Here is a 27,277-nt window from a genome sequence, read left to right on the forward strand (position 1 = left end):
ATTGGCTTAAGTGTATGTTTAATCTATTTAATGCATTAAAAGCGTCTTATTCATTCACAATCTCTTGTCAAACAATGTTTATTCTCTGACTCATTTTCGTAAATTTTTCTACGGCCGCCATTGCACATTTTTGGGAAAACTACGGGTCGGAACCGGACCAGATATGAAAAAAAATCCGTATTTTCACGATAATGACAACAGATCGAAAAAATATACCAAGAGAAAAAACTAGCATTAACAGACTTAGTATTTGTTAGATAACTTTGTTAAAAATACATATCATTTTGATGTAAAGAAGATAAGAATCAACTGGGACTAATTGATTGAGTGCCATGAAACAATGAATTTCATAAACAAAACAAAAAATGTTTTTAAATTGATTTTTTTTTTGCTACTTTTGCTACTTTATCTTTACTTAATAATATAAATAGTTAATTTTGTGTACTAGATATTTAGTTTTGTATATATACAGCTTGCACTATAATGAACCATTCATTCATTTGACTTATTGTTGGGTAACTGAAACCACATATTTATTTTTATTTGGCACAAGAGGAAAAAAATAATTCTGTAACTATAAATGAATAAAGAAAACATAAACTGAAACAACTGTTTTTGTGGTTATAGTTTAATTGTATTCTCAGTTATGAATATATAACAATATAAACTAAAACATATAAAGGAAAAAGAGCATCGACGCGACGCGACAAATGACATTAAAAAAATAGTTATTTTTTTTACGCAAAATGTGATGCTATCCAAAATTTCTGGGGAGAACACTGGCTCAATCTATGCTAATACAGCAAACATAAAATAACGTTTGACAGACAGTATATTATAACAACCACTAAATTACAGGCTCCTTACTCAAGACAAATAATAAGGTTTGGCCAAACATGTTTGTGAGGCTCAACCTCCCTTAACTGAGAACAGTAGTGTTATAGAAAAAAATCTGTAAAAATCAGATTGGCTCGAAGCACAAACCAACGAAGAAAAATACACAAAAACTTTAGTTTTGGTTTAAGATATTTCCATTGAACAAGTACTCATAGTTTCTGAAATCTAGTTTAAAGCCAATCCATTCCTATTACATGCTCTAGCTTTTAAAATGTATACACATGTCAGCTGATAATTTTGATAATTTGATGGTTTATTTGTTAAGCTTTATGAAGATGCAGTGGAAATGCAGCATTTCTTTATAAAGAAAAGAGATGAGATATGTAAGAATGGAGAGATCTTGTTGACTCCAGCTTTAAGTTACACAGAGCGCCACCTACAGGCAGCCCTGGATGCAGAAAGAAACAGGAAAATGCTTCTAGAGAAAGAGGGAACAGAAAAGGCTAAAAGAGAATCAGAAGAAAGACAACTTCAAAATACAGTAATGTTTAATTCTACTTCAGTAGGAATAATCTGTTTTGAATCTAAGCATATTGGAACCTTATGATAATTCTCAAAATTTTGGAACATATTTCTTTTGATAGTTATTGTGATATTTTGAATGTCCATTAAATATGTCTGCCACTGTTAAATTGAATGATGAATTTGACAAATCATTCAATAAAAACTCTTACAAACAAATCTAAGGATCCAAGCCAAACTTTAGGGAAATCAATTATTGATGCCCATAATGTTTTGAATGATTACTACTGCCAACATATGACAAACTATTTACAGTTAATTACACAATTGCTTAACAAATAGTATTCAGAAACTTTAAATTAACCTTTAAGTTCAAGATTTTTTTCGAAATATAACTTTTGCCCCCTTTCGGATTGCTGGTTGATGATCACAACTACCATAAGAAATTTTACTTAACTGACTTTTTATGTCCGACCTACAATAGTAGAGGGGCATTATGTTTTCTGGTCCGTGGGTCCATTTGTTTGTTCGTCTGTTCGTTCGTTTTTTCGTCTGTCTTTTTGTCCCTTTGTCCTGCTTCAGGTTAAAGTTTTTGGTCAAGGTAGTTTTTTTTAGTGAAGTTGAAGTCCAATCAACTTGAAACATAGTGTCCATGTTCCCTATGGTATGATCTTCCTAATTTAAATGCTAAATTATATTTTTACCCCAATTTCACGGCTAATAACTGAACATAGAAAATGATATTGTGAATGGGGCATCTGTGTCCTATGGACACATTCTTATTTACAAATGCATGTAAATTATATGACTTATATTTTATGTTATATAGGTCAGTAGTGAAGATTTTTTCAAGTACAAAGAGCAAACATTTCATATTGGTGATACAGTGTACATTGAACCAAGGTAAGCCCAAAATAGAATGAAAAATAAGTAGTTGGGGGAGTGATTTTCTTCTGGATTCTCAAAAAAACCACAATTGTTTATTGAAATTAGATGATTCTTTTATTTAAGATACACTGATTTTTTTTATAATAAAGGCTATGCAAAGTAAGATTTTAAACTCAAAACCCCTCAATGTAATTTTTTTAGAAATCTGTAAAACTCTCATTCTTTTATATAATTATGATTATTAGTTCTTCGTACCTTAAAAAAATCATTTTTCTGGGTTAGCCCTTTTAAAGTTTGCAATTTTGGCCACTGATTTTGGCCATACATTGGATTATAAAAGGATTTTAATGTTTGGATAGATCTGGTTTGAAGAGAAAATCTACGAGTATATACAGGTAAGTCCCATGGCTTTATTATTTCATAATTTGCATGGTGTTTATTATATTGCCAGGCCCAGAGGGCCAGATGGAGCTGTTGCCATCACTTGGCATCTGTTGTCTGTTAAAAACTAGTTGACTACTTAATCATTGTGTCTAATGGTCCCCTCTCTGCCAACATAGCTAAAAAATGAATATATGGGTTTATATGCCAGTAATCATGAAATACTACACATCAGGTTATTTTTTTGTTTTTCACCAAACAGTAGTGGTTAAATTTTGATGTGTCAAATTTTGGCTCTTTGAGCCAAATCTAGTTTAATTTATTGGCCATATTGGATGTACCTATCAACCTCTGAAAGTGAAAATGCAGGTCATGCATTTCCTGCAGTATGAAAAAAATTCACGTCAATATATTATTATTACATCATTACCAACAAACTATTATTTGCATTATTTTTCACCTATACATGTACCAAATCATTACTCAAAGAGTAATTATTTCATAGCATATTTATTAATCATTTATTATTTTTAAAAATAAAAAACCTAAATTTTGTCTCAAAGTGTATTCAGAATGTTGCAAGAAACTATTATGGCTGTTCCATTAATTCATGTAATAACTTTTTCTTGTCAGTATGCAAGGTTCAGATTTGCAGTACAGAAGTATCAAGTGCCATACTATTGAATTCTGATAAGTTTAAGTTTCTAGATAGATATTCTAAGTAAGAGTTGTTTTCTTAACTTTTTGCAGTTCAACATACATAGATTAATCAAGCATTGTTTTTTAAAAGTTCCATGACAATTTTAATTTATACAGGATCTGAAAGAATATCAGTAGTGGTTAATATTATGCATTCTTCTTGTTCTTCAGTTTGTTCATATTTGCGTCTGTGGTCTGTTTGTCTATCAGTTATTATGGTCACACTTTTCTCTTCATATTTAATCAGCAGTCATAAGTTTTAATGTGCCTTCTTAAGGAACCGTCAGATATGCCAATACTTTGAATCTTCAATATATTGATTGAAATTAAACATTTTTGTCACACTTTCTTCAAGGTTAGTAAACAGAATTATTTCATATTTAGTTAGCAGCTAAGCATTGACGAGTTGCAATGTGTGAGCTCCTTTGAATAAAAGAGGTGTACATATGCTAATCAGAACAACACCTGCAATCTTGTCCTATTTATTAACACTGGTGGAGGATATATTCTTTTTAACTTAGATAGTGTTTTAATCAGATTTTGGGGTGCTCCTAAACAGGAGTCCTATACACTGTTATCACTTGGCATCCATCTTGGTCTGTCGTCTTAAACTTTATTAAAGATCTTCTATAAATCTACTGATTAAAGTTTGTGTTGTTTATTCCGGTCAGTCAAAATTTCCTGGCAGTTAGAACATGAGGCCAAATGCATTCCTCTCATATACATGTAGAAGAAGAAAAAAAATCTAACAGGGTTAAAATGGTCAGAATCTCAAAATCTATCTCCTTACAATTTCAACCAAAGTTATCAGATTACTCCTTATAGTATAAAAGATATTGTCCCTAGACAAAATCCTATTGACAAATGTTTGGTTTTTTCCTTTCACCTCGAAACCTATAACAGATAAGTAGAAGTTAAAAATAGCAAAATATTGACAGGTGAGCGAATCAGGCTCTTACAAGCCAATTTTTTTTATTTTTTAAAAATAATTTTGAAAATTATGTTTTAAACAGGATAATTAGTGAATTGATAATATATTGTATTGATAAGTGTTAAATTTTTTTGAATAGTAACATTCAAATCAAACTTGGTTGTAAAGTTGGAGGAAAATTTTGCTCTTAAAATATCAAAAGTCTAATTGAATTAGAATACGGGTGAAAAATGGGTCAAATACTAAAATCGCAGGTTATTTAATCACCCATGTTGTTAAAAAAAAATCTTGTACAAGTTGTAAAGTATCGAAATTTGTTTCTTTCAATGACATGTTGATTGAAATAGAATTGCAAGTAGAGCTTTTTTACCTCTATTTCAATAATTCAAAAGTTGTAATGATATTTTTTGAATTTCTCTAATCATTTAAAAGGGTTAATTACACTTTTGATTTGATGTGTTGATTCTACTAATTATATAATGAGTGTGTTATTTTCACTCATCAAATTGTATTTATGTGTTTGGGCTAATTTTATTTTTAAATGAATTCATTGCCCATAATGTTCCACTCCTGATTTTGAAAATCACATATTGACCATCCATGTTTGATTTTTCTTGTGTTTTTGCACTTTCATTTGAGGCACCAAATAAACCAAAATATGACTACAACCAAAACATCCCAATTTATGGTATCTTCAAAACAGGTATACATAATTGTAAACAGATTTGGCTAAAATGTTCAAAATTTAGTGATCTACAGACTCACTACTGTCTGTTTCACCAAAAGAGTAGGAATTATTGCCCTCTAATGAATAGTAAAACCTTTTTTTTGCTTTTTGGCTATTATGGAGAAAAAAAAATTGATTGAAACTGTTAACAATAAAAATGATCAGCAATACAAGTTATTGTTTGCCAGGTGAGCGATTTAGGCTCTCAGGAGCCTCTTGTTTTGTATTCATTTGAATAATTTAAAGACACTCTTGTACAGGAAAAGAATATTTAGTATTTATATTCAGACCAAAGTAAATCATTGATTATTTTAAAAAGTTGTTTTCTTGGAATTTGACAGTTATTCATATACTGTAAGTGTTTTTATAAATGCTCTTTATTTGAAGTTGTAGTTTAAATATTTCTTTTGCCTAAATTTTTTTTTGTTTTTTCCAAATGCAAACGTACCAAGCTTTTTTCTTCAGATCAGTCTCCTTACTGTAAACAATTGTCATGCATTTAGCTCTGATCTCATGCATACCATATGTTTTTCAGAGAAGAAGTCCAGGAACCACATATTTTGTGTATTGAGAAATTATTTGTGGACAGTGCTGGTGTACAAACATTGTATGGCTTCTGGTTTTATCGTCCAAATGAAACCTTTCATTCTGCTACCAGGAAATTTCTAGAGAAGGTCAGTATGACTTATTTTTTTATAGATACATTTAGTTGCTTTAATTATTAAGTATTCGTACCAGATTCATTTATTGTAATACTAGAGAGAGGGGGCTACATTCTTCAGTATTATTATTGTACAATAAGTCAAAGGCATATAAAGACAAATATGTGGCCAACATTTGGCAGTGATATCCAAAGTTGAAAGTAGTGACTAATTTGTTACTCACATCTAGCTTTTAGTGATTATATGATAAGTTGATGTATGGTTCATTTTGCTTATATGGACTGATTCATGGTCATATGTACTAGGCATTGATTCTGATATATTAAATAATTTTGCTAAATGTTTGAATTTCAATTTGCAACAATTTCAGAGGTTTTATTTATATATAATGCCAAATTAAAAATAAAGGATATGAGAATTTATTAAACTTACTTTTTCTCATCAAAAGCATCATTTATGAATGAAAGTTGCTTTCACAGTTAAAATGACGAAGTTTCATTCAAATTTTGATTTTAAGTGTTCATATAGTTACAAAGAACTATACATATGATACCGATTTTATAGCAAATTTTATAACATCTGACTGTATAGCAATCATTTACAGAACCCAAAATGAAGATTTTTTTTAATAAACAATTTCCATAGATGTGATTGGTGTAGTGACAAAATCAGATTTTTAAAGTTTAATGTACAATGCATGCCGCTTTTATTACAGGAAGTATTCAAGAGTGATGTGTACACAAACGTACCATTAACACAGGTCATAGGTCGATGTTTTGTCATGCATGTCAAGGAGTACTTCAAAATGAAACCTGAGGTAAGTCAGTCTAAACTATGATAGGTCATTTTATAATTTCTTTTTTCTTTTTAAATAACACTTTTCGTCTATTTTTGTATGTATTCTTCAAGAGAGAGTAACATGTATATGTTAAATGTATTTTTCAAAAGCCAATTGAAAGAACATTATTTTATCATTTGCAACAAAAGTTACAAAAATTGACTGAAAGAGATTGAAGTGTTTATTCTTGTTTTAAGGGTTGTTACAAATTATAATGGAGAAAAGAAGAATGAAAAATAAGAACTCAACAACCTAGACATTATATAATATACATATATTTTCAGGGATTTTCAGATAAAGATGTATATGTGTGTGAATCAAGATACTCGTCAAGACTCCGAGGTTTTAAGAAGATAAAGGTAAAAGTCAAAGTCAAATCTGATCTTATAGAGTAGTTTCTGTTGATCACAATTTAAAGCTTTTTTTTATATAATTATTTTCAGTTTGATATTACTAACAAAGAGAAATAAATACCTCTATACCTGCCACTGTTGCCACAGGTTGATAAAATAATCTTATACTTACTGAGGTACATTTACTTGTAGATTTGGCCAGTACCAAGGAATGACCAAGTGATGTTAATACCTCGGGAGGTTCCCCTAGTACCTATCAGAGTAGCTTCTGTATTTGTTGACAAGGAGAAAGATGAAGCTGATGATGGAGACAATAGTGTCCTGGACAAAGTCAGACTGGTAGGTATATTGTAACAGGAATGGAGTATAATTTTTATGCATTGGGGGGGGGGGGGGGGGGGGGGTGTTATTTGTTAAAAAATTGAGAATGGCAATGGTGACTATGTCAAAGAGACAACAACCCGAACAAAGTCCAGACAACGCCTGAATATTTAAAGGAAATTAAAATTTTATATTTTTATGTCCATTTGCAGTTAAATTAACGCATATCTTAATATTCAAAGATTAAATGAAAATAACAATAGATAATTTTTTGTGTGCGTCTAAAGAGTTATACTGGATTCACCTCCTTCAGGAAAAAAAACAATAATTTGAAAACCAGAATGCATCAATACATAGAAACAGAGCTTAACCCCAAAAAGGAAACCTTAACCAAATAGATAAATTCATCTGCAATTTTTCTATGTCAAACATCAAATGGTATATAACTTAAGGAGGCTTGCGGGTGTAAAAAATTCAGCAAAAAACTAAATATTTGTTTTTTCATTACAAATTTTATTTATTACACTTTTAGTTATTACTTTACAAAATGGTACAAAAATTACCCAGACAAATCGATTTGGTTTGGCCACAGATGACTTTAAAAATGTTTATATCATTGAAAAAGCTACAAATTATCTCCCTTTGGTGCAAAAATGGCATTTTTTGACGTTTAAATTTAAATATCTTTTTTAACTAATTGGTGACCTATATTTTTTATTATTGTTTTCAAACAAGCTGTACATAAACTAAATAATTGTAAAATTTAAGCGATTTCTGTAATTTAGTTCTTTTTTTATTTCAACATTTCGAATATTTCTCCTATTAGTTCAACAGAAAAAAAGGACATTAACAAAAATGTATGCTTCTTTCGGAGGCAGATTGTGAGCTTAAGTGAACAATGACCCCATATTTTTATTTAATATTTCTATTAGGTATAAGATAAAGTTAAATCATAGAAAAATATAGCAAAATCCTATATTAGAAAAAAAGTTGATTTAGACCCGCGAGCCCCTTAATGCATTCCAACCTTTTTTTAAATTTATTTTATACGTCTTAAACATATGAAGTATATGTTAATATGAAAAAGAAAATATGGTATGATTGCTAACAAGACAACTCTTCACAAGAGACCAAATGAAACATTAAGTAACAGTAGGACATAGTACGGCCTTCAACAATGAGAAAAGCTTATTCAGCATTGTCAGCTATAAAATGCCTTGAAATGTAAAACAATTCAAACGAGAAAACTAACACTGATGTACAAAATAATGAATGAAAAAAAAAATGTAACACAGTAACAAAGCACAACCAATTTATCTTTTTCTTGCAGGATGTTCGTATAGAAAATATAGTAGGGGAAGAAGGTTTGACCTATTTTGAACAGTTGACCTGTAAAGCTGGTTCATTTAAAATTGGTGATTGTGTTTATGCTAGATCAGCCAAAGACAGACCTGTTATTAGTAGAATAGATAAGATTTGGTCCAATCAAGTGTAAGTTAAATAATCATTAGATTATTTTTCTAACTTCTTATGAGAAAAGGAGGAAATAGACCACTTTCAAGTTCATCCGTCACCAGAAAAAACTCGTCAATTATAAGCGCCTTTGTGACGTCATTTACCAGATAGAGGGGCTCGCCTGTATCCCTGCCCTATAAATGTTCATCAAGCGTCTTAGTGATCATCATTGTGCAGGATAAACTAGAAATAAAATTTGTTCAGTAGGGACTTAATCACAATTTCCTAATGACAGCGGTGCAGATTGTCAATTATGAGAATTTAATTTGCCCAATAATTCGTACAATATAGCTTTATAGTTTTTCAACCACTCGCTCAATATTGAAACAGATGTCACAACGCACCTAAACGCACGAGTGACGTTCACTTAAACCAAAGTTTTTGACGGAAATACATCGAACTCGAAAGTTGTCTTTTGTTTCATATGATAGTTTACCTCATGTTCTAATTTTTTGAAGCACATTGATTTGTTGCTGGAAAAAAATCCGTTTGATAATCATCTTTTACAGTTTATGGTAATGAAACGGAGACAAAAATAAGAGCAATCACAAATATGTTTAATGAAATATGTTTCCACTAATTGTTTCAAAATTTATTAAAAAAATTTAAAGCAAACAATGATGACATTCTTAGTTCTGGAGAATAGTATTTAATTCCTTTGAAAACAACGACAATTCTCCTTTCATGATTTGTGTAGTTTAATTTTAAATACTGTGGATTTAATAAGTCTTTCTCAACATTATTTTTTACAGTGGGGAACCCATCATAAACAGTACCTGTTTTGTATTTCCTGTTGATATTGAACATTCACCAACTCGTCTGTTTTACAAGAAGGAGATTTTCTTGACCACAACAGAAGAAACATTATCAATGAATAACATTGAAGGAAAATGTTCAGTGCTTCACATCAAGGATTACTATACCAGTAAGATATTTCTTACAGTATTTAGCTCACCTGGTCCAAAGGGCCAGTGTGACCTATTGCTATCACTTTGTTTCTATGTCTGTCGTAGTTCACAACTTTTACACAAAATCTTCTCTAAAACTACTGGGACAATTATAATCAAATTTGGCCACAATTATTCTTGGGGTGTATTGTTTAAAAAATGTATATGCAAACCAATATGTCAACCAAATCGAAAAACACCCTATCGTGTTACTAAAAAATAATTGTTTTACATTTTTATTTGTTTGGTTTTACAATAGAAGGCGGCCATTATGTTACCTTGTTTGTATGTTTTTTCATCCCTCTTTCCTGTATCACTTTTTAAGTTTTAGTTTAAAGGTACATGAAATTGTGGTTACATCAACTTGAAACTTATAGAGCACTTGTATATTTTGATGACAACTTTTTAATTATCTGACAAATTAAGGTTTTGACTTTTGATTTCAAGTTATCTTCACCTGGAAATGTGATGGACACATTCTTTATTTTATCAGATTCAATAAGTAATGGATATTTATCATTACATTGTTTTGTTTTTCAGGTCGTATAGGAGACATACCAGAGGATGATGTATATGTTTGTGAGTCCAAATATCAAGAACCAGAAAAAACTATCAAAAAATTAGGAAAAGGATTAAAGGTACATGATCTTACAAGTATTTTTTATAAAAAATTGTGGCTGTGTGTAAATATTTAAGTACATGTGCATTGTTCATATGCAAGTTACAATGATATCAAGTTCTTGTAGATATATTATTTTTGTTAATAAAAAAAGACATTTAATAGCTTCTTATTTACACATCATCTAAAATGGTTAGTTTATAAGCTGTAAAAGTGGAAATTTTCTCACACTTGTTAACTCTGCTAATTTTTGCAATCATATAAAATGTACAAATATATCCCAGTTTTATCCAAAGAAATCACAGACACTATTGTTTGTACTAAATTGTAATTGTACACAGTTGTTTAACATTGATATTTTTATACTGGTAAACAAATGTATTTGAAGAAATCTCCGTTATCTTTTAATAATTATGGTCTTCCTCTGATCATGTTTTCACAAGCAGTGCCCTTGTAGCAAGTGATTCTGTACTTAGAAATGATTGAATTACCTATGAATGTAATTTTCCAGAAATACACCCTGTCACCATTGGTTATGGATGATGAACTTTACTTCTTCAAAAAACCTCTTACTCTACAAAAGGTTAGTTTTATATGAACTTTAAGGTCAAGGTCACATTAACAAAAAGAAAATTTATTTCCAATATGATGCTGTTGGTTTTTTTGCAGAATTTAAGTTTTCATAATACTTATTTTAACATTTCTGCAGTAAATGTAGTGGTATTTGGAGGGGTTATAACGAATTTTGTAACAGTAATTAGATCACATCAAAAGAAATGCTTTTTCTTAGTGTTTGTGTGACCTCAAATTATTTTAGTGTGACATTATAAATGTGCAGAAATGTAAAAAATAGTTTGCATGGATAAAAAGCAATTTGTCAAACTTTTCATAAAAGTAAAAGGTGTTTATTCACTGCAACATGATTGCACAGTTTTAAATCACTTCATTTATTTCACCTACCTTAAACTGTTGACACAATCTTAATGGACTTTTCTAATAGTTAGATATAAAAGAGTGTTTTCCATTGAAAATTTTAGTCTTCAAAAACATTTCAAATTTGTGTTAAATTTTGAGTGAAAAATGAAGAATGTACAGAATATCCAGGGTTCAGAGGGTCATTAAAACACTTGTAAGATAGAAAATATGCATTATAGATATCACAACCAATAAATAAAGACACTTGCAAATTGTGTTTTACAGTTATCAAATATGTCTACAAAATATTTGAATACATAAAAGATCTTTTAAAATATGTCACTTAAAATCAATAAATTAAAAATTGTTAATGAAAGTTTTCTTTATAAAGAAATTGAATGTCAAAAATCTAAAGTAGATGTTCCTTTTAAAAATGACATGACATGCATTCTGAAATTTGCTATCATGTACGGATGCCTTTTAAAATCATCTTTATGAAAAATGGTAGGGAAAAAATGATTTGTAGATAATATTACAGTTTCAACAGCAAGATGTCAACATTCTTCAGAGAGAAGTTGTGTTGAAAAGGAAACAGTAATGGTTAATTCTAATGCAACAACGTTTGTAACGTTCATTTTGATTGGATAACGTCACTTTCTTACATGGCATCAATTGACAATTGATGCTATGGGACGTACGCGCAAGCGCAGACGGCATATGACAGATTTTAATTACATGTTTTAACGTTGTTTTCTGTCAGTTTCATTAGAATGGAGATAACAATATTGTATTTTAAGCTCCGACGGCATCAATTGACGCGTCGCCAGTAAACTTAATTTGCGACCATCAAATCCCCAATTGATGCCGTCTGAGCTTAAAATACAATACAGTTATCTCCTAAATCTAGGAAAATTAGAATTACCAATTATGTTCCATGACATAAATTGAATATAAAAAATAGAAAGGGAATTGCTTATTTATGTAGAATGCGATATTCAGTTTCATATCTTCATAAACATACCTAGTTAGTTATTGACAATGTACATTCTTGCATGTGTATTTCCAGATAAATTCTAGTCAACTTTATGGAATCAAAACTACAGTAGGGATCTGTCTGTTGCTTTCTCATTGTTTATGTATTAGAGTTATTACAGATCATCAACATAAAAAACCTGTGCTGTTTTTTGTCATTTTTTTTCTATTTTTCCATTTAAAAACCCAACATCCAACTTAAAAAGATTAAAAGATTGAGGAAAAGATTGCCAAATACAAAACTTTTTCTTTGTATTACATTAAAAATAAAGCATTTTGATACTTCTTTGAACCTTTTATCCTACACAATATTACAAAAAATACCATTCTAGTGAATATACAGATTTCAAGTTTAAAAAGCTTTAGAAAGTTTGAGATCAAATATTTCTGTAATGGCTCTTGATCATTCTTGCTTTATTTTGCCAACTTAAGCTTTATGTTTCATTACTCATAATGTACAGTCCTTTATGTTTGTATGTTTAGTTAGTCAATTATGCATGACATTGATAACATTTTTATTCGTTGATAAGACATTATTTGTTTACATAGAAATAAGATATGATATTGATTTCTTTTATAGTGGATTTATAATTATTTGTTGGTTACCAATTTTTGTGGGAAACACAAATTTAAATGTTTCTAGAATTACAATGTTCTATTGCCTATTACATAGACATATGCAAAAATATCTATGAAAATCATTTGATAGACTCAAATAATGGTATAAACAGAAGTGTAAAGAGAGTAAAGGACAGTATGATTTTGAATCACAAGGTCTTTAGAACCTACTTTCTGTAATTGAGACTTTGATACAGTATTGTTTATTATTGTTTTGTTTTTACTTGTGTTATACTAGTGATACTGTGGATTCATTTAGTTACTGGCCACCAATTTTCGTGGATATTTGATTTCATTGTTTTGGCAAAGTCAGCATACATTCCTTTGGAAAATTTGTAATTTATTGAATATTTAAATTCGTGGTTCCCTTGTACCCACGAAATCCACGAAAATTGGTATCCAACGAATATTAATGAATCCACATATATAGTTTATTTTATGTACCTGATCCAGTTATGTCAATATGCTGATCAAGAAATTTTGGGGCAGAAATTAAAAACCAGATAGTTGTTATATCCTTTTAAGTGAAGCTTTTTTTTTATTAATCTCGAGATCAATTTTTGCATTGATGAGAAAAAAATTAAATCACTAAACATTTTTTCAAAATGAATTATCAGTTTTAGCCTAAAGTAGTTACATTTGGTATCATCTCAAGTTTAACGTTTTAAATTTTCCAAATGCCTGATGCTTGCTTGATCCATTGGGATTTGACAGTTTTTAACCAGATTTTCATAAAACAATTTGGTGACGTAAGTGAATAATGGTCAGTGATTGATTGATTGATTGTTGTTGGTGTTTTTATGCCTCTTTTGAACGCCACATTTGGGCTATTTCATGACAGCCACTTTTAATTGGTGGAAGAAGCCAGAGTGCCTAGAGAAGATCAAGATTGGAGTCTTGTACCTCTAAAGTTTTTTAAATGTTATACATTTTCTGTAAGTGTTGTGCTGTTACTGTTTTTTGTCACTAACACCAAGTTTGCTAGCTTATGCTTTAACCTGCTTGTCTTGATTTTCAGGAGCCTTCTCCTTTGTTGATGAAAGTAAATGAAGATACCAACACTTCTTTTGTTGAGCAGGAGTCGTTCATCGATGAGGATAGTCGATCCATGGATACCAGTATTAGTTCTGTATTCGAATCATTTACACCACAGCCAGAAAAACAACAAATGTCATCTTCTAGTAAAAAGGTAGTACAAAAGAACAGATCTGGGGTAATTACAAATGTAAATGTAATTGCATGTAATTGATTCCAAAAATGAAAGTAAAGTGAATAGAAAAAAAAAGGATATGAGCATATTTTGAATTAAATGTACTTGTAAGTTAATAATTACATTGCCTTTTTCCATGTAATGGGGAACAGGGAATCTCATTCTTGCTGGTTCACATTTTATTTGAATGATACAGTTTATATTGCAACAGTAATCAACAAGTAATTAATTACTTTCTCATGAAATTGACCCAAGTCTGCAAAAGAATCAGCTAAAAGGATGCTTTTGGGTGTAAACCAATAGGAGCATTATTTGTTGATATCAACCGAAAGTTTTATATGAGACACTTTCATTTATTATTTCTTTACTATTTATTTAAACTTCACGTTTCCTGGACTTTAATCTCTGAACACTATTTTTAGAGTTTACAAAATAGATTTGTATTTTCACAGAAGTGCAGTGAAGGCACTTGAATTCAAGGTAATAGGAAATTACTATTTTTTTAATTTTTTTTTATATAATTTTCAAAACATTGAAAGAAATGTTCAGTATTATAGCAGTTTTGATATTTTAGGCCAAACCAGGAATGAGGAGACAGATCAGTGGATATATTGTATATTCTGGAGTAATTAGAAAACAAATACAGCATGATAATCCTGATTGTTCTTTTGGGGACATCAGTCGTATTGTGGGGACAAAGGTAAAATGTGGCATGTAGCCAAGTTGCCTCGTGTTTAACTGTGCATGATGCATGACAAAGGTCCATATAGGCAAACAAAAGTCAAACCAAGAATTCAGCTGAGATTCTCTTGACCATTACACATTTTGAATGTTTCCTAAATGGACCTTAGTAACATTATTTTTATGTTGCATTTTGTTTTGATTTATATAAATTTTGTAGGATAGAAAGCCACGAGTACCTAGCGGTTATATATTGTTTTCAAAGGACTTTCGCCGACAGACTCAACAGAAAAATCAATCTATATCTTTTGGTGAAATGAGTCGTATGGTGGGAGAAAAGGTAAAAATATCTAAATAACTTGATAAATGGTCTTACATCAGTAAGGAAGTCTTAATTGACCTTTAACCCCAGGAAAGTTACTTGTATATATTTTCTATAGTAATCATTGCCCAATCTTACTTATTTCTTTGATTTAATATAAAACTGGTACTATCTATAAATGAGATTTAACAATAAGGGATAACAAAACTGTGTTACTTGTTGAAGGTAAAGTGAGTATTGTCTTGTCTGCATTTCTTAAGTCAAGGTGTCAGTTAAGATCACATTGTGTTACACACTAAAAATCAAAGATTACAACAATATAGGACATGATTTAAACAATATCTGCTTAAGAATATTCCCAGAATTATGAAATAAGCTAGGTGTTAATTTTAATGAACTTTTGACATGAGAACACAATTAAATTCCAGTTTTATTCATTTCCGTCACAATAGTTTGGCACAAGGGTAAAAGTTCTAGAAGCTTATTAAATGAGGTCAAGCAAATGGTTTATTTGCCTTTCAAATGACATTAGTTTATTGCTCATTAACCCAACACTCATCATCATAAAGTATGATCAGAAGATATCATAAGTGAATCAAAATAAAATTGAGAATGGAAACATGGAATGAGTCAAAGAGCATAAAACAGCCCAAGGGCAACGATGGGTTTTCAACATTTCATGAGAAAATACCGCTCCTGGTGTCCTCTTTGAAAAAAGTTTTATTATGTACATTTATTTGTTTATGTGCTGACATGTTGTTACGTTTTGTCCATGTAGATGTATATTGTGTACTGTATATATGTATAGTAACTCCCAAAATATTTTGTGTATTTACATTCCCTGCATTTTGAATTTTGTTTTTAACCTAGAATAGATTGATGTAAATGTGTTATGTGCTAACTTATATGTCATGTATAAACAAATACAATTTAACCTCTGCAAGATTTTTTTTATCAACGCGAAGTTCTAATTTTAAACATTACTTTATGTTTTGAACTTGATTTTGCTTAAGTAATTACATTAATGTCTGTAATGTGTACAATTTCATTATTAATTTGAATAGGTGAGCTAATAAAAGCATGAACATTGTAAAAAAAGTTTAAAAAAACCCAATGTTTTATGCACTTAATTGAAAGTTAAACCTAAAACCCAGAGGCATGCAAGTTACCGGGTATATGCTAATTTTAAGAATATTTCATTATTTTTAATTTTTGTTAGCATCATTTTCATATTTAATAGCTTATGCATGTTACATATTCTATACATATTTAGTCACATTAGGAAATACTTTGAATAACTGTTTGATAAAATTGAGATATAAATTTACAATGTTTAAATATCATAATAAACCATCTAATGTTGAATTCATTATCTGATTTCATCAAAAGCTATAAATGCATTGTGTGAAAATATAAACATAAGTCGTTATTGTTTTAAAATATTATAAAACTTTTCTTTGCACTTGGAGAAAATGATAATATCTTCATTGGATACTGAAAAAAAATTAACATGAAGTTTCCCTTTTTTTTTATATTTAGATTTCATAATAAAATAAATAAACTAAAATCCTTCAACAGAAATTATTGTGGGAAGTTAAAGGTACAGATTTTGAGAAATTATAGATTACTTCTAACTATTTATAAACCAGTCTTTTGATTTGATTACACCATCCAAAGTCATTCCTTGTTAAAAATAAAAAAAAGGGGGAAAAAAAGAAGAAATTATAAAGAAACTAAAAAAAAAAATAATTAGATAAGAAGTTTGATCTGTACTTTCATTGTCTCTTTCTTATAATATCCCATAATTAACCTAACAAGTTAAAAAAGGAAAAGCCTTGTAAAAGTAAAATGAATAACTCAACAAATCTGCTGGAAAGGTGTTCCCCTTTAGGGTCATTCAATCTAATCACTGTTGATTCAATATTTTATTTTACTGAATCCTTTTTCAAAAATGAAGTAGAGTATAAAAAATAAAAATGGACTGTCTATGCATGACATTGCATTGTTCAGCAAGATTTTTTTTTAAATTGTGCACCTTACTGATTAATTACAGAGCTAATGGAGGATAAAATGCAGAAGACATTTTTTCTTTCCCATTGTAATATTATATTATTTAACATTAAACAATAAGTGATAGAGTTAAAATTCTTGGGTTGCAAAAGTTCTTATTAAGGATTATTTGAAGTGTGTCAGGCCTGAGGTTACAAGTTTCTGGAAGCCTTAAGACTACTTAAACATTAAGAGTGAAGCTTAGTTTATGTTAAAAAGAAGATTTTAAAAGAAATCAAGAACAAAAAAAATAGTAAAAATTTATCAAAGTTATCATTCTTTATTGTTGTTGGGCAAAAGTAGTTAAACAATAAATGTAAGAGTTTAAGAAATAAAAAATAAAAAAAAAGATTTACCTGATCTAAAAATTGTTTAACTTGCATGCTATATGATTTCTTTTTACTGTATTCAACTTTTAGTGGAGAAATTTAAGTCTTGATGAGAAACAAATGTATGAAGGTAGAGCCAAGAAAATAGCAGAGGAACAAGTGGCTAAACAGCAAGAAGCTGAACGGGCCTTCAATGAGAGCCTATCACAGCAGCAACAGCAACAACAGCAACAACAGAGTCCATGGGGAGATCTATCAAAGATGTCTCCTTCAATATCTAGACCTGCTACACCAGCTCAAGGTATATATCTAGAATAATTGTGTCAATATTGTTTGTCTTGTTCAGTGTAAATTTTCACCTTGAAATTTGTGTTTGTTTCCAGCATAAAAAACTCGTATTAATATGTCTGTCATCTATAACTGGTTTATCAATACTGTTTAATCCAATACATTTACAAGTCTTATGTCAGTAAGGAAAATAATATTTGCCTTTTCAGTTTTGAAAGTAACATTTTTTAACTCTTTCAACCAAATGTTATGCTTCTTACTATAAAAACACAGATCAAGTATGATTTTTGGTATTGTCCCCTTTACAATTCTCTGAATCTGTAATCTGAACAGTATGCAGTGTTGGAAACATGCTTTTGTGCTTTTGTATAAAAATTCAGACTTACATTTCCTTTAGATCACCAGGAGTTTCACCTGTCGAATTCTAATTTCAATAACTATTGCTTCAATGGTGTTATGATATGTAAAAGATTTAGCTACTTACAAAATTGGTCAACAAATATATGGTAGGAGTTGTAAATATAGGGCATGCAGAGCATTTTGTATTAACTAGACTTTTAAAATGACAAATACATGGTAGACTCAACACTTTGTTAAGTCTTGATAAATGCAACATAAAGTTACTTGGGATTGAGTATTGAAACAAGAACTGTTGGGTTATATTGTTCATTAGGTAAATGTACAATGCCTTAGTTTCTATATATTTTTTCAAATGATATTCTTTGATTACACATGTAATTCCTACAAAATTAGATTTTGTGCCTATTTCATCTCCTATAGTATGGTTGGAAGTGGATTGATATACTCTGCTTTGGCAAAACCAAAAAAAAGCTTTTTATTTTAAGATTTTTCAAATAAATTAATAGGGCTGCGACCTTTTGTATTTGAAATCTAAGATTTTAAATATGGAAGAATTCTAAGCACTTCATTTAACCTTTATTGAACATGTTCAAAATAAAAGAGCATCTCTACTTGAAACAGAACATTTACTTAATATGCTGACTCAAAAAAGTATTTTCTATTATTTTGGTTTATGCATATATCTGAATCTTTTAATTAAAAAAAACTTAAAACAGTTTCTATTTATCCAAAAACACAAAAATATACAAGACAAACACAGCTACTCCAAAAACCTTTATAAAATAAATTAAATGTGCAAGTTAAGTAGTTTAAAATATTTGACATCAAATCTGATGTAATGAAAGCATGTTTATATTGTTGTAACTTTTTAAGCATGACATCCCGTAGCTTCTTGTTGCGGGTTTTTATTTTTGCTTGCATGGTTCATTTGCTTTCTGTTGTTTCACCCTAAATAAAGGTTATACAAATGGATATCATCCAATGACACCAATGCAGAGAGGAGCAACACCACCCAATCAGAGATTTATGTCTCCATACCAGCAACAAGGTTTTCCTGGAATGAGACCTATGGGACAAGGAGGTTACAGTCCCTCCCCTCAGTATGCTCCCCACCCTCATGCACAACCGCATGCTAATGTGCCTCCACAGTCTATTGCAGGTATGACTGAAGTCAATGTATATGTATGAATAGTAGGAACTGTGGAATTTGGTTTAATATTAAAATGTCTTACCATGTTTTTAAGAATACCTTGTGTCTTCTCTGTCACCTCTGTATCCAATCAGGTTCAATTTTAGCTTAGACTTTGACTTGTCAAATATTATTATACAAAATTATAAAGATTTATTTCAATGATCATAGCAAAAGGAAGGCACATCTTTTTTAATAACAAAAGAATAACTGTTTTTGGCTCAGTGTAAAATTACAGATTCTTGTTGAGCCAATGTTTCACTTTTGTAAAAGTTATTTGATAGTATGAATATTTTAATTATTCTTTCCACAGTTTCCTCCACAATGATATGTTCTTACCTTTTACAAAAGATGGTGAAAGTTGAACACAAGTGTTACTTTTGGATTATAGAACCTGTTATAAATTGAAGTCAGATTTATTATGTCTTGACTAGAAGTGTAGATACTTGCTGTCAATGAAGATCTGTTCAGTTGCGTCAACATCATAATGAATGTTCAGAAAAGGAACTGAACAGTACTGAATTGACTGCAATCAAATTGTTTAAATCTATGAATTGTTGTAATTACCACAGTTGATAAGTCTGAAAATTTCAATAAGTCTCAGGAGAGGGCAGTCGTGTTGTACAGACACATCTAGTTTAATAATTCAAATTTTATCAAGCAAGTATTAGTGATGGTTTTGGTTTTTGTTTCAAATCAAGTTATTATAGGTATGCATGTATGGCATTGCTAGATTGTTGTTTTGATGTAATAATGTTTTAAATATAATGCATATACATTGTTTTTCTAATAACATCTACACGGTTTTCTATAAAATAATTCTGACTTTTTCCTTTGCTAACAGTCTGTGTCAAACTAAACATAAGAATAGTCCTGATATATCTCTTGCTAAGCAATTAGTATCTAAAACTGTAATCCAGGGATCTCTCTTATCTAAATTATCTGTTGTTAAATACTGATTTACATAAGAGTGAGTGATCTGTTAAAAGGAATAAACATTAACAACATGACAATTTCTTTATACGGCCGCAAAAATTTTAATTTTTCGTCGTATATTGCTATCACGTTGGCGTCGTCATCTGCGTCCTCGTCGTCGTCCGAATACTTTTAGTTTTCGCACTCTAACTTTAGTAAAAGTAAATAGAAATCTATGAAATTTTAACACAAGGTTTATGACCACAAAAGGAAGGTTGGGATTGATTTTGGGAGTTTTGATCCCAACATTTTAGGAATTAGGGGCCAAAAAGGGTCCAAATAAGCATTTTCTTGGTTTTCGCACAATAACTTAAGTTTAAGTAAATAGAAATCTATGAAATTTTGACACAAGGTTTATGACCACAAAAGGAAGGTTGGGATTGATTTTGGGAGTTTTGGTTCTAACAGTTTAGGAATTAGGGGCCAAAAAAGGGTCCAAATAAGCATTATTCTTGGTTTTCGCACAATAACTTTAGTTTAAGTAAATAGAAATCAATGAAATTTAAACAAAAGATTTATGACCACAAAAGGAAGGTTGGTATTGATTTTGGGAGTTGAGGTCTGAACAGTTTAGGAATTGGGGGCCAAAAAGTGGCCCAAGTAAGCATTATTCTTGGTTTTCGCACCATAACTTTAGTTTAAGTAAATAGAAATCTATGAAATTTAAACACAAGGTTTATGACCACTAAAGGAAGGTTGGGTTTGATTTTGGGAGTTTTGGTCCCAACAGTTTAGGAATAAGGGGCCCAAAGGGTCCAAAATTGAACTTAGTTTGATTTCATCAAAAATTGAATAATTGGGGTTCTTTGATATGCCGAATCTAACTGTGTATGTAGATTCTTAATTTTTGGTCCCGTTTTCAAATTGGTCTACATTAAGGTCCAAAGGGTCCAAAATTAAACTTAGTTTGATTTTGACAAAAATTGAATCCTTGGGGTTCTTTGATATGCTGAATCTAAAAATGTACTTAGATTTTTGATTATTGGCCCAGTTTTCAAGATGGTCCAAATCGGGTCCAAATTAAACTTTGTTTGATTTCATCAAAAATTGAATAATTGGGGTTCTTTGATATGCCAAATCTTACTGTGTATGTAGATTCTTAATTTTTAGTCCCGTTTTCAAATTGGTCTACATTAAAGTCCAAAGGGTCCAAAATTAAACTATGTTTGATTTTAACAAAAATTGAATTCTTGAGCTTTTTTGATATGTTGAATCTAAACATGTACTTAGATTTTTGATTATGGGCCCAGTTTTCAAGTTGGTTCAAATCAGGATCCAAAATTATTATATTAAGTATTGTGCAATAGCAAGAAATTTTCAATTGCACAGTATTCAGCAATAGCAAATCTTCAATTGCACAGTATTGTGCAATAGCAAAAAATTTTCAATTGCACAGTATTGGGCAATAGCAAGAAATCTTCTATTGCACAGTATTGTGCAATAGCAAATATTTTCAATTGCACAGTATTGCGCAATAGCAAGAAATATCTAATTGCACAGTATTGTGCAATAGCAAGAAATTTTCAATTGATTGGAGTTATCTTTCTTTGTCCAGAATAGTAGTTGAATCAACTTAAATCATTGTTTTATACAATATACAATGTATATTCACTTTTACTACCAACTGATAAATTAAAACAATCTTTACCATTCAGTGATAACAAGCACCTTTTGTTACATTTTAATATTTTATGATGTATTTAAATGAGTAGTTATTGTTGCAAACTCCATTAGAAATTTGAATTGAGATCAGTTTTGGAAAAAGGGAAAGGAGGATGTGAAGAAAAAAAATGTGTGTGTGTGTGTGTGTGGGGGGGGGGGGGGGTTAAATTTTTCTCATTTCAGATTTCATAAATAAAAAGAAAAATTCTTCAAACATTTTTTTGAGAGGATTAATATTCAACAGCATAGGGAATTGCTCAAAGGAAAAAAAAGTATTTTAAGTTCATTAGACCACATTCATTCTGTGTCAGCTATTTAATCACAATCCAAATTTAGAGCTGAATCCAGCTTGAATGTTGTGTCCATACTTGCCCCAACCGTTCAGGGTTCAACCTCTGCGGTCGTATAAAGCTGTGCCCTGCAGAGCATCTGGTTCAAAATTGCATGGAACCATGTAGAGCATGTAATCTGCCAGGTTATATAATGAAGTAGTAACATGACAAAATTTTGACACTCGATTCAAAAGTAAAACCAATAAAATGTTACAAAACTTAAACTGAAATTAATAAACTACAAATATTCTGATATTCTTATACAAGTTACATTTACAACCTATCCTTTTTATTATGCCCCACCTACGATAGTAGAGGGGCATTATGTTTTCTGGTCTGTGCGTCCGTTCGTCCGTCCGTCCGTTCGTCCGTCCGTCTGTCTGTCTGTCTGTCTGTTCGTCCGTCTGTCCCGCTTCAGGTTAAAGTTTTTGGTCAAGGTAGTTTTTGATGAGTTGAAGTCCAATTGACTTCAAACTTGGTACACATGTCCCCTATGATATGATCTTTTTAATTTTAATGCCAAATTAGAGATTTTACCCGAATTTCACGGTCCACTGAACATAGAAAATGATAGTGCGAGTGGGGCATTCGTGTACTGAGGACACATTCTTGTTTTCTTTTCTTTTTTTTTTTAAAACAAAACAAGAATGTGTCCCCAGTACATGAATGCCCCACTCGCACTATAATTTTCTATGTTCAGTGGATTCTGAAATTGGGGTAAAAACTCGAATTTGGCATTAAAATTAGAAAGATCATATCATAAGGAACATGTGTACTAAGTTTCAAGTTGATTGGACTTCAACTTCATCAAAAACTACCTTGACCAAAAACTTTAACCTGAATCGGGACAAACGGACGAACAGACCAGAAAACATAATGCCCCTCTACTATCCTAGGTGGGGCAAAAAAAAAAAATTCAATGTAGTAACCAAGTTTTTGATTTTATGAATTGTTGAACAAAGTAAATAAATTGGTTCCATAAAGACCTGACAATGTTATGCGAGTGCTTTCTCTAGAATTGCATGGTTAACAGAATTTGTTGCCATTTCTGTTTATAAAATGATTTCATTTATATCATAAATATACATTTTCAAATTGTCTGTTTTATTCTTAGGACCTGTACCATTACCCCCTCCAAAGCCTCCATCACCTGTGTTTGTCAGCGTCCCACCAAGGACACAGAGACTTCTACATTCAGAGGCATATTTGAGGTAAGATATTTTATATTAATTAGCATTGATTACCTTACCAAAATTAATCAAGTTGTTTACAAAAGTGTCCCTGATAGTAAAATATACACATACTTGATATAGTATGCTTGTTCATATATGACTATAAATATTTTTTTGGGGGGTCCAAAGTTTATGGTTCACCAGTACTAAGAAATTTTAATATCAAAATATTTATTTTACTGAATTTGTTCAATTCCATGAACATAAAACTTTTTTTTGTCAGCAATCCACAAAATTAGGTATCTACTTACGAAGGTACTGTCAGAGTTACCAGTTAGATTACATGGTTCCCTGATTATTTCTTCAATATAAGGTAAAAGCATGTGATGTATTTAGATGTTTAGAACAATTCTTTGTTTTACAGGTATATTGAAGGATTACATGCTGATAAACCAAATGTTGGGGACTGGGAGAAGAATTTAACAGCAACTCCAGAAAATACAAAAACTGATGAAAGCCGAATGCCAGCCAGCTGGTTAGCTCAAGGTGCAGGTTACCATGGCAATGTTTCTAATGCATTATGGGCATTAAGGGATCTGATGCTAAAAGATACACTTAATATAACAAGAACAGTCCCATTTGAATCTCTCTGTAAGTACTGAATTACTGAAATTCATATGTTATATATTATATTGCCGTGCTATGTAGATTTTTTTATGAACATAAGCATTGGTCACCCTAATGAGTTTTGTCTATCAAACTGAAAGACAATGTAAAATAACATTAAATTGACATGCATCATGTATTATAGTTGAAGCTTAAAAAAAAAACATTAAAAGAAAGGAGACCTGAAGTGACAACCATTTATATGCAAGATAAACTTGAGACTGAGAGTGCTACCTCAGTAAATGAAGACTGTTTTTAATACACAGTTTTTAACTGTTTTCTGAATGATAAAAATAAAACCTAACTTGTATAATTTATCAGATAGTTTTAAGATTGGATAACACTGAAAAATTATAAAAATGAAATCTTTTTGTAGTCTGACATCTATATTTCAAGAAAAAACAATATTTTTATGCCCCACCTACGATAGTAGAGGGGCATTATGTTTTCTGGTCTGTGCCTCCGTTCGTCTGTGCGTCCGTCCGTCCGTTCAGGTTAAAGTTTTTGGTCAAGGTAGTTTTTGATGAAGCTGAAGTCCAATCAACTTGAAACTTAGTACACTTGTTGCTTATGATATGATCTTTCTAATTTTAAAGCCAAATTAGACTTTTTACCCCAATTTCACGGTCCACTGAACATAGAAAATGAAAGTGAGAGTTTCTGGTTAAAGTTTTTGGTCGCGGTAGTTTTTAATGAAGCTGAAGTCCAATCAACTTGAAACTTAGTACACTTGTTGCTTATGATATGATCTTTCTAATTTTAAAGCCAAATTAGACTTTTGACCCCAATTTCACGGTCCACTGAACATAGAAAATGAAAGTGGGAGTTTCAGATTAAAGTTTTTGGTCGAGGTAGTTTTTGATGAAGCTGAAGTCCAATCAACTTGAAACTTAGTACACTTGTTGCTTATGATATGATCTTTTTAATTTTAAAGCCAAATTAGTCTTTTGACCCCAATTTCACGGTCCACTGAACATAATAAATGAAAGTGGGAGTTTCAGGTTAAAGTTTTTGGTCAAGGTAGTTTTTGATGAAGTTGAAGTCCAATCAACTTGAAACTTAGTACACATGTTCCATATGATATGATCTTTATAATTTTAATGCCAAATTAGATTTTTTACCCAATTTCACGGTCCATTGAACATGAAAAATGATAGTGCGAGTGGGGCATCCGTGTACTTTGGACACATTCTTGTTTGTAGATGTTTTTATCAATTTTTATGTTTGTATATTTTTCAGGAGGATGAATATTGATCAACTACCACAGACGAGAAAGGCAGCATATTGTAATGATTCGTTGTTAAAAAGAGGCATAATAAAACACATATTCCTTAAAGGAATAATTATGTTGTGTTCATAAAAAAATCCATTCTACATAATACTAGTCCAGGAATGAAAAACACTGTGTTGAGATTTGTCACATGCAAATGTTCTTTAAAAATGTCAAAATATTCAATTTTATGTAATTTTATTATAAATTTGTCATGGATGGCATAATTTAGAAAACCTTAACATGGAAAATTTATAAGATATATTGACCTTTTAATTTTTGTATATCCCCACATTTGTTTAAATATTATAACAGCAATACACATATTCTCATTTCAAAATCGTTTTTATTGTATTCCAAGTTAAAACATTAATATTGTTATACAGCTGCATTTATATTGTACATACTGGATGTCATATGTTCTTATTCTATCCATGTGAACGCTACCCATATTTCATATAATTAGAACACATTAAACAAGTTCTTTATTGTTATATTTGTAAATTTGATGTTTAGATAAAAGGGAAAATATTGATATCTGTTGTAAATGTTTGATTATATATGTTGGTATATGACCTAAGTTCGTTATAAATATTCCTTATTCTTGCTTTAGTTCTAATATTCAAAGCCATAAGAACACTTTACTTTTTAAGTGAATGACTGTTTATTTTTAATGATTTTTATACCCCCGCTTTAAAAAAGGGGGGGTATACTGTTTTACCTCTGTCTGTCCGTCCGTCCGTCAGTCAGTCCGTCCCATGAAACTTTCGTCACATTTTTCTCAGGAACTACACATCCACCCTTTCTGTACTTTGGTATCAACATTTATATATGTCAGCCATACCGTGTGATGCGTTTTCAGATTCATCACTTGACAACTTCCTGTTTACCGAACACTTGTCTGATTTTACACATGATAGCCAAGTTGAAAATTTTCGTCTCATTTTTCTCAGGAACTACAATACAAGGATTTCTGAAATTTGGTTTCAGGATTTATATAAGTCAGCTATACCGTGTGATGCGTTTTCAGATTCATCACTCAACAACTTCCTGTTTACCGAACACTTGCATATTTTTACACTATTAATATTATCCACTTGCGGCGGGGGTATCATCAGTGAGCAGTAGCTCGCAGTTTCACTTGTTTTTTAATTAGAAAATTAACACGAGACCATTAAATTTCTTTTAGAAATAGTAAATTGTAGTATATGTATTATAATTTGTTAAAGATTTTTTCAAATAGAATTTTTCAAGACATCAAAATAGATGCAGTGCTATACAACTCATATTCTGTAAGGAAACATCATCAGCTTATCAAATGTATATAAATAGCCATGATGTAAACACTTTATTAGATGAACTAACCCCGACTCATTGTATTTTTCATCATTTTGTTGTATTGGTGCTAGTCATCATATTGTCATCTTACTGTTATGTAAAGTTGGCCAAGATAATGTATGTGTCTGTTAGTGGATTACATGTTCACAATATTATAAGTATTCTTTTTCCATATTGCATCAACAAAATATGAAAACCAAAAGGATCTGTAATCATACAATGACTGACTATATCTGACAAGAGAATATGGAATTCTCCATCAAGAAAAAGTATGTACTTTGACTTTTCAAGAATATTCTTTATGACAAAAATGCACATATATGAAAAGTTCCAGTTATGTAATTCTTGACAGAAATATATTTGTTAGGCCAAAGATGGAGTATCAGAAAAATAAAGTTAATCTATCTGATCTGACTGTGTTTTAATTCATGGATATCTAACTGCAATAAGCATAAGCTACAGTGAGGACTGGGTAACATACCCTTCAACTAATGCAGTTACAGTGTTGAATAAAAAAATACCAAATATGAAAGATTTGATAAACTTTTAGAATTAATTGTGTTGAACGATATTGACGTTTATGCAACTAAGTCCTGTTAATTTTCTTCATCAGCTGACAGAAGTTATAC

The 27,277-nt window shown here is 30.6% G+C and overlaps 1 protein-coding gene across 12 annotated transcripts in view; it reads left to right on the plus strand.

The window, feature by feature from the left end:
• Positions 1 to 27,057, plus strand: part of LOC139492464 (protein polybromo-1-like) — a 53,728-nt gene extending 26,671 nt beyond the window's left edge. For 2 of the 12 annotated variants that reach the window (XM_071280664.1, XM_071280669.1), the window contains exons 22-39: positions 1,163 to 1,378; positions 2,189 to 2,262; positions 5,521 to 5,659; positions 6,363 to 6,464; positions 6,770 to 6,844; positions 7,031 to 7,177; positions 8,490 to 8,650; positions 9,427 to 9,599; positions 10,162 to 10,259; positions 10,752 to 10,823; positions 13,824 to 13,994; positions 14,917 to 15,036; positions 17,487 to 17,697; positions 19,003 to 19,203; positions 23,317 to 23,413; positions 23,799 to 24,025; positions 25,280 to 25,992; positions 26,452 to 27,057. In XM_071280664.1, the coding sequence (XP_071136765.1) occupies positions 1,163 to 1,378; positions 2,189 to 2,262; positions 5,521 to 5,659; positions 6,363 to 6,464; positions 6,770 to 6,844; positions 7,031 to 7,177; positions 8,490 to 8,650; positions 9,427 to 9,599; positions 10,162 to 10,259; positions 10,752 to 10,823; positions 13,824 to 13,994; positions 14,917 to 15,036; positions 17,487 to 17,697; positions 19,003 to 19,203; positions 23,317 to 23,413; positions 23,799 to 24,025; positions 25,280 to 25,281 (2,286 nt within the window). In that variant the 3' untranslated portion in view covers positions 25,282 to 25,992; positions 26,452 to 27,057. Of the gene's footprint in view, positions 1 to 1,162; positions 1,379 to 2,188; positions 2,263 to 2,606; positions 2,643 to 5,520; positions 5,660 to 6,362; positions 6,465 to 6,769; positions 6,845 to 7,030; positions 7,178 to 8,489; positions 8,651 to 9,426; positions 9,600 to 10,161; positions 10,260 to 10,751; positions 10,824 to 12,221; positions 12,258 to 13,823; positions 14,019 to 14,589; positions 14,716 to 14,916; positions 15,037 to 17,486; positions 17,698 to 19,002; positions 19,204 to 23,316; positions 23,414 to 23,798; positions 24,026 to 25,279; positions 25,993 to 26,451 lie in introns of all 12 variants that reach the window. The other 10 variants (XM_071280674.1, XM_071280696.1, XM_071280701.1 and 7 more) reach the window with 8 other exon arrangements.
• Positions 27,058 to 27,277: the final 220 nt, after the last annotated feature.

Source organism: Mytilus edulis, chromosome 1 (assembly GCF_963676685.1).
Source record: "Mytilus edulis chromosome 1, xbMytEdul2.2, whole genome shotgun sequence".
Classification (NCBI taxonomy): Eukaryota; Metazoa; Mollusca; class Bivalvia; order Mytilida; family Mytilidae; genus Mytilus; species Mytilus edulis.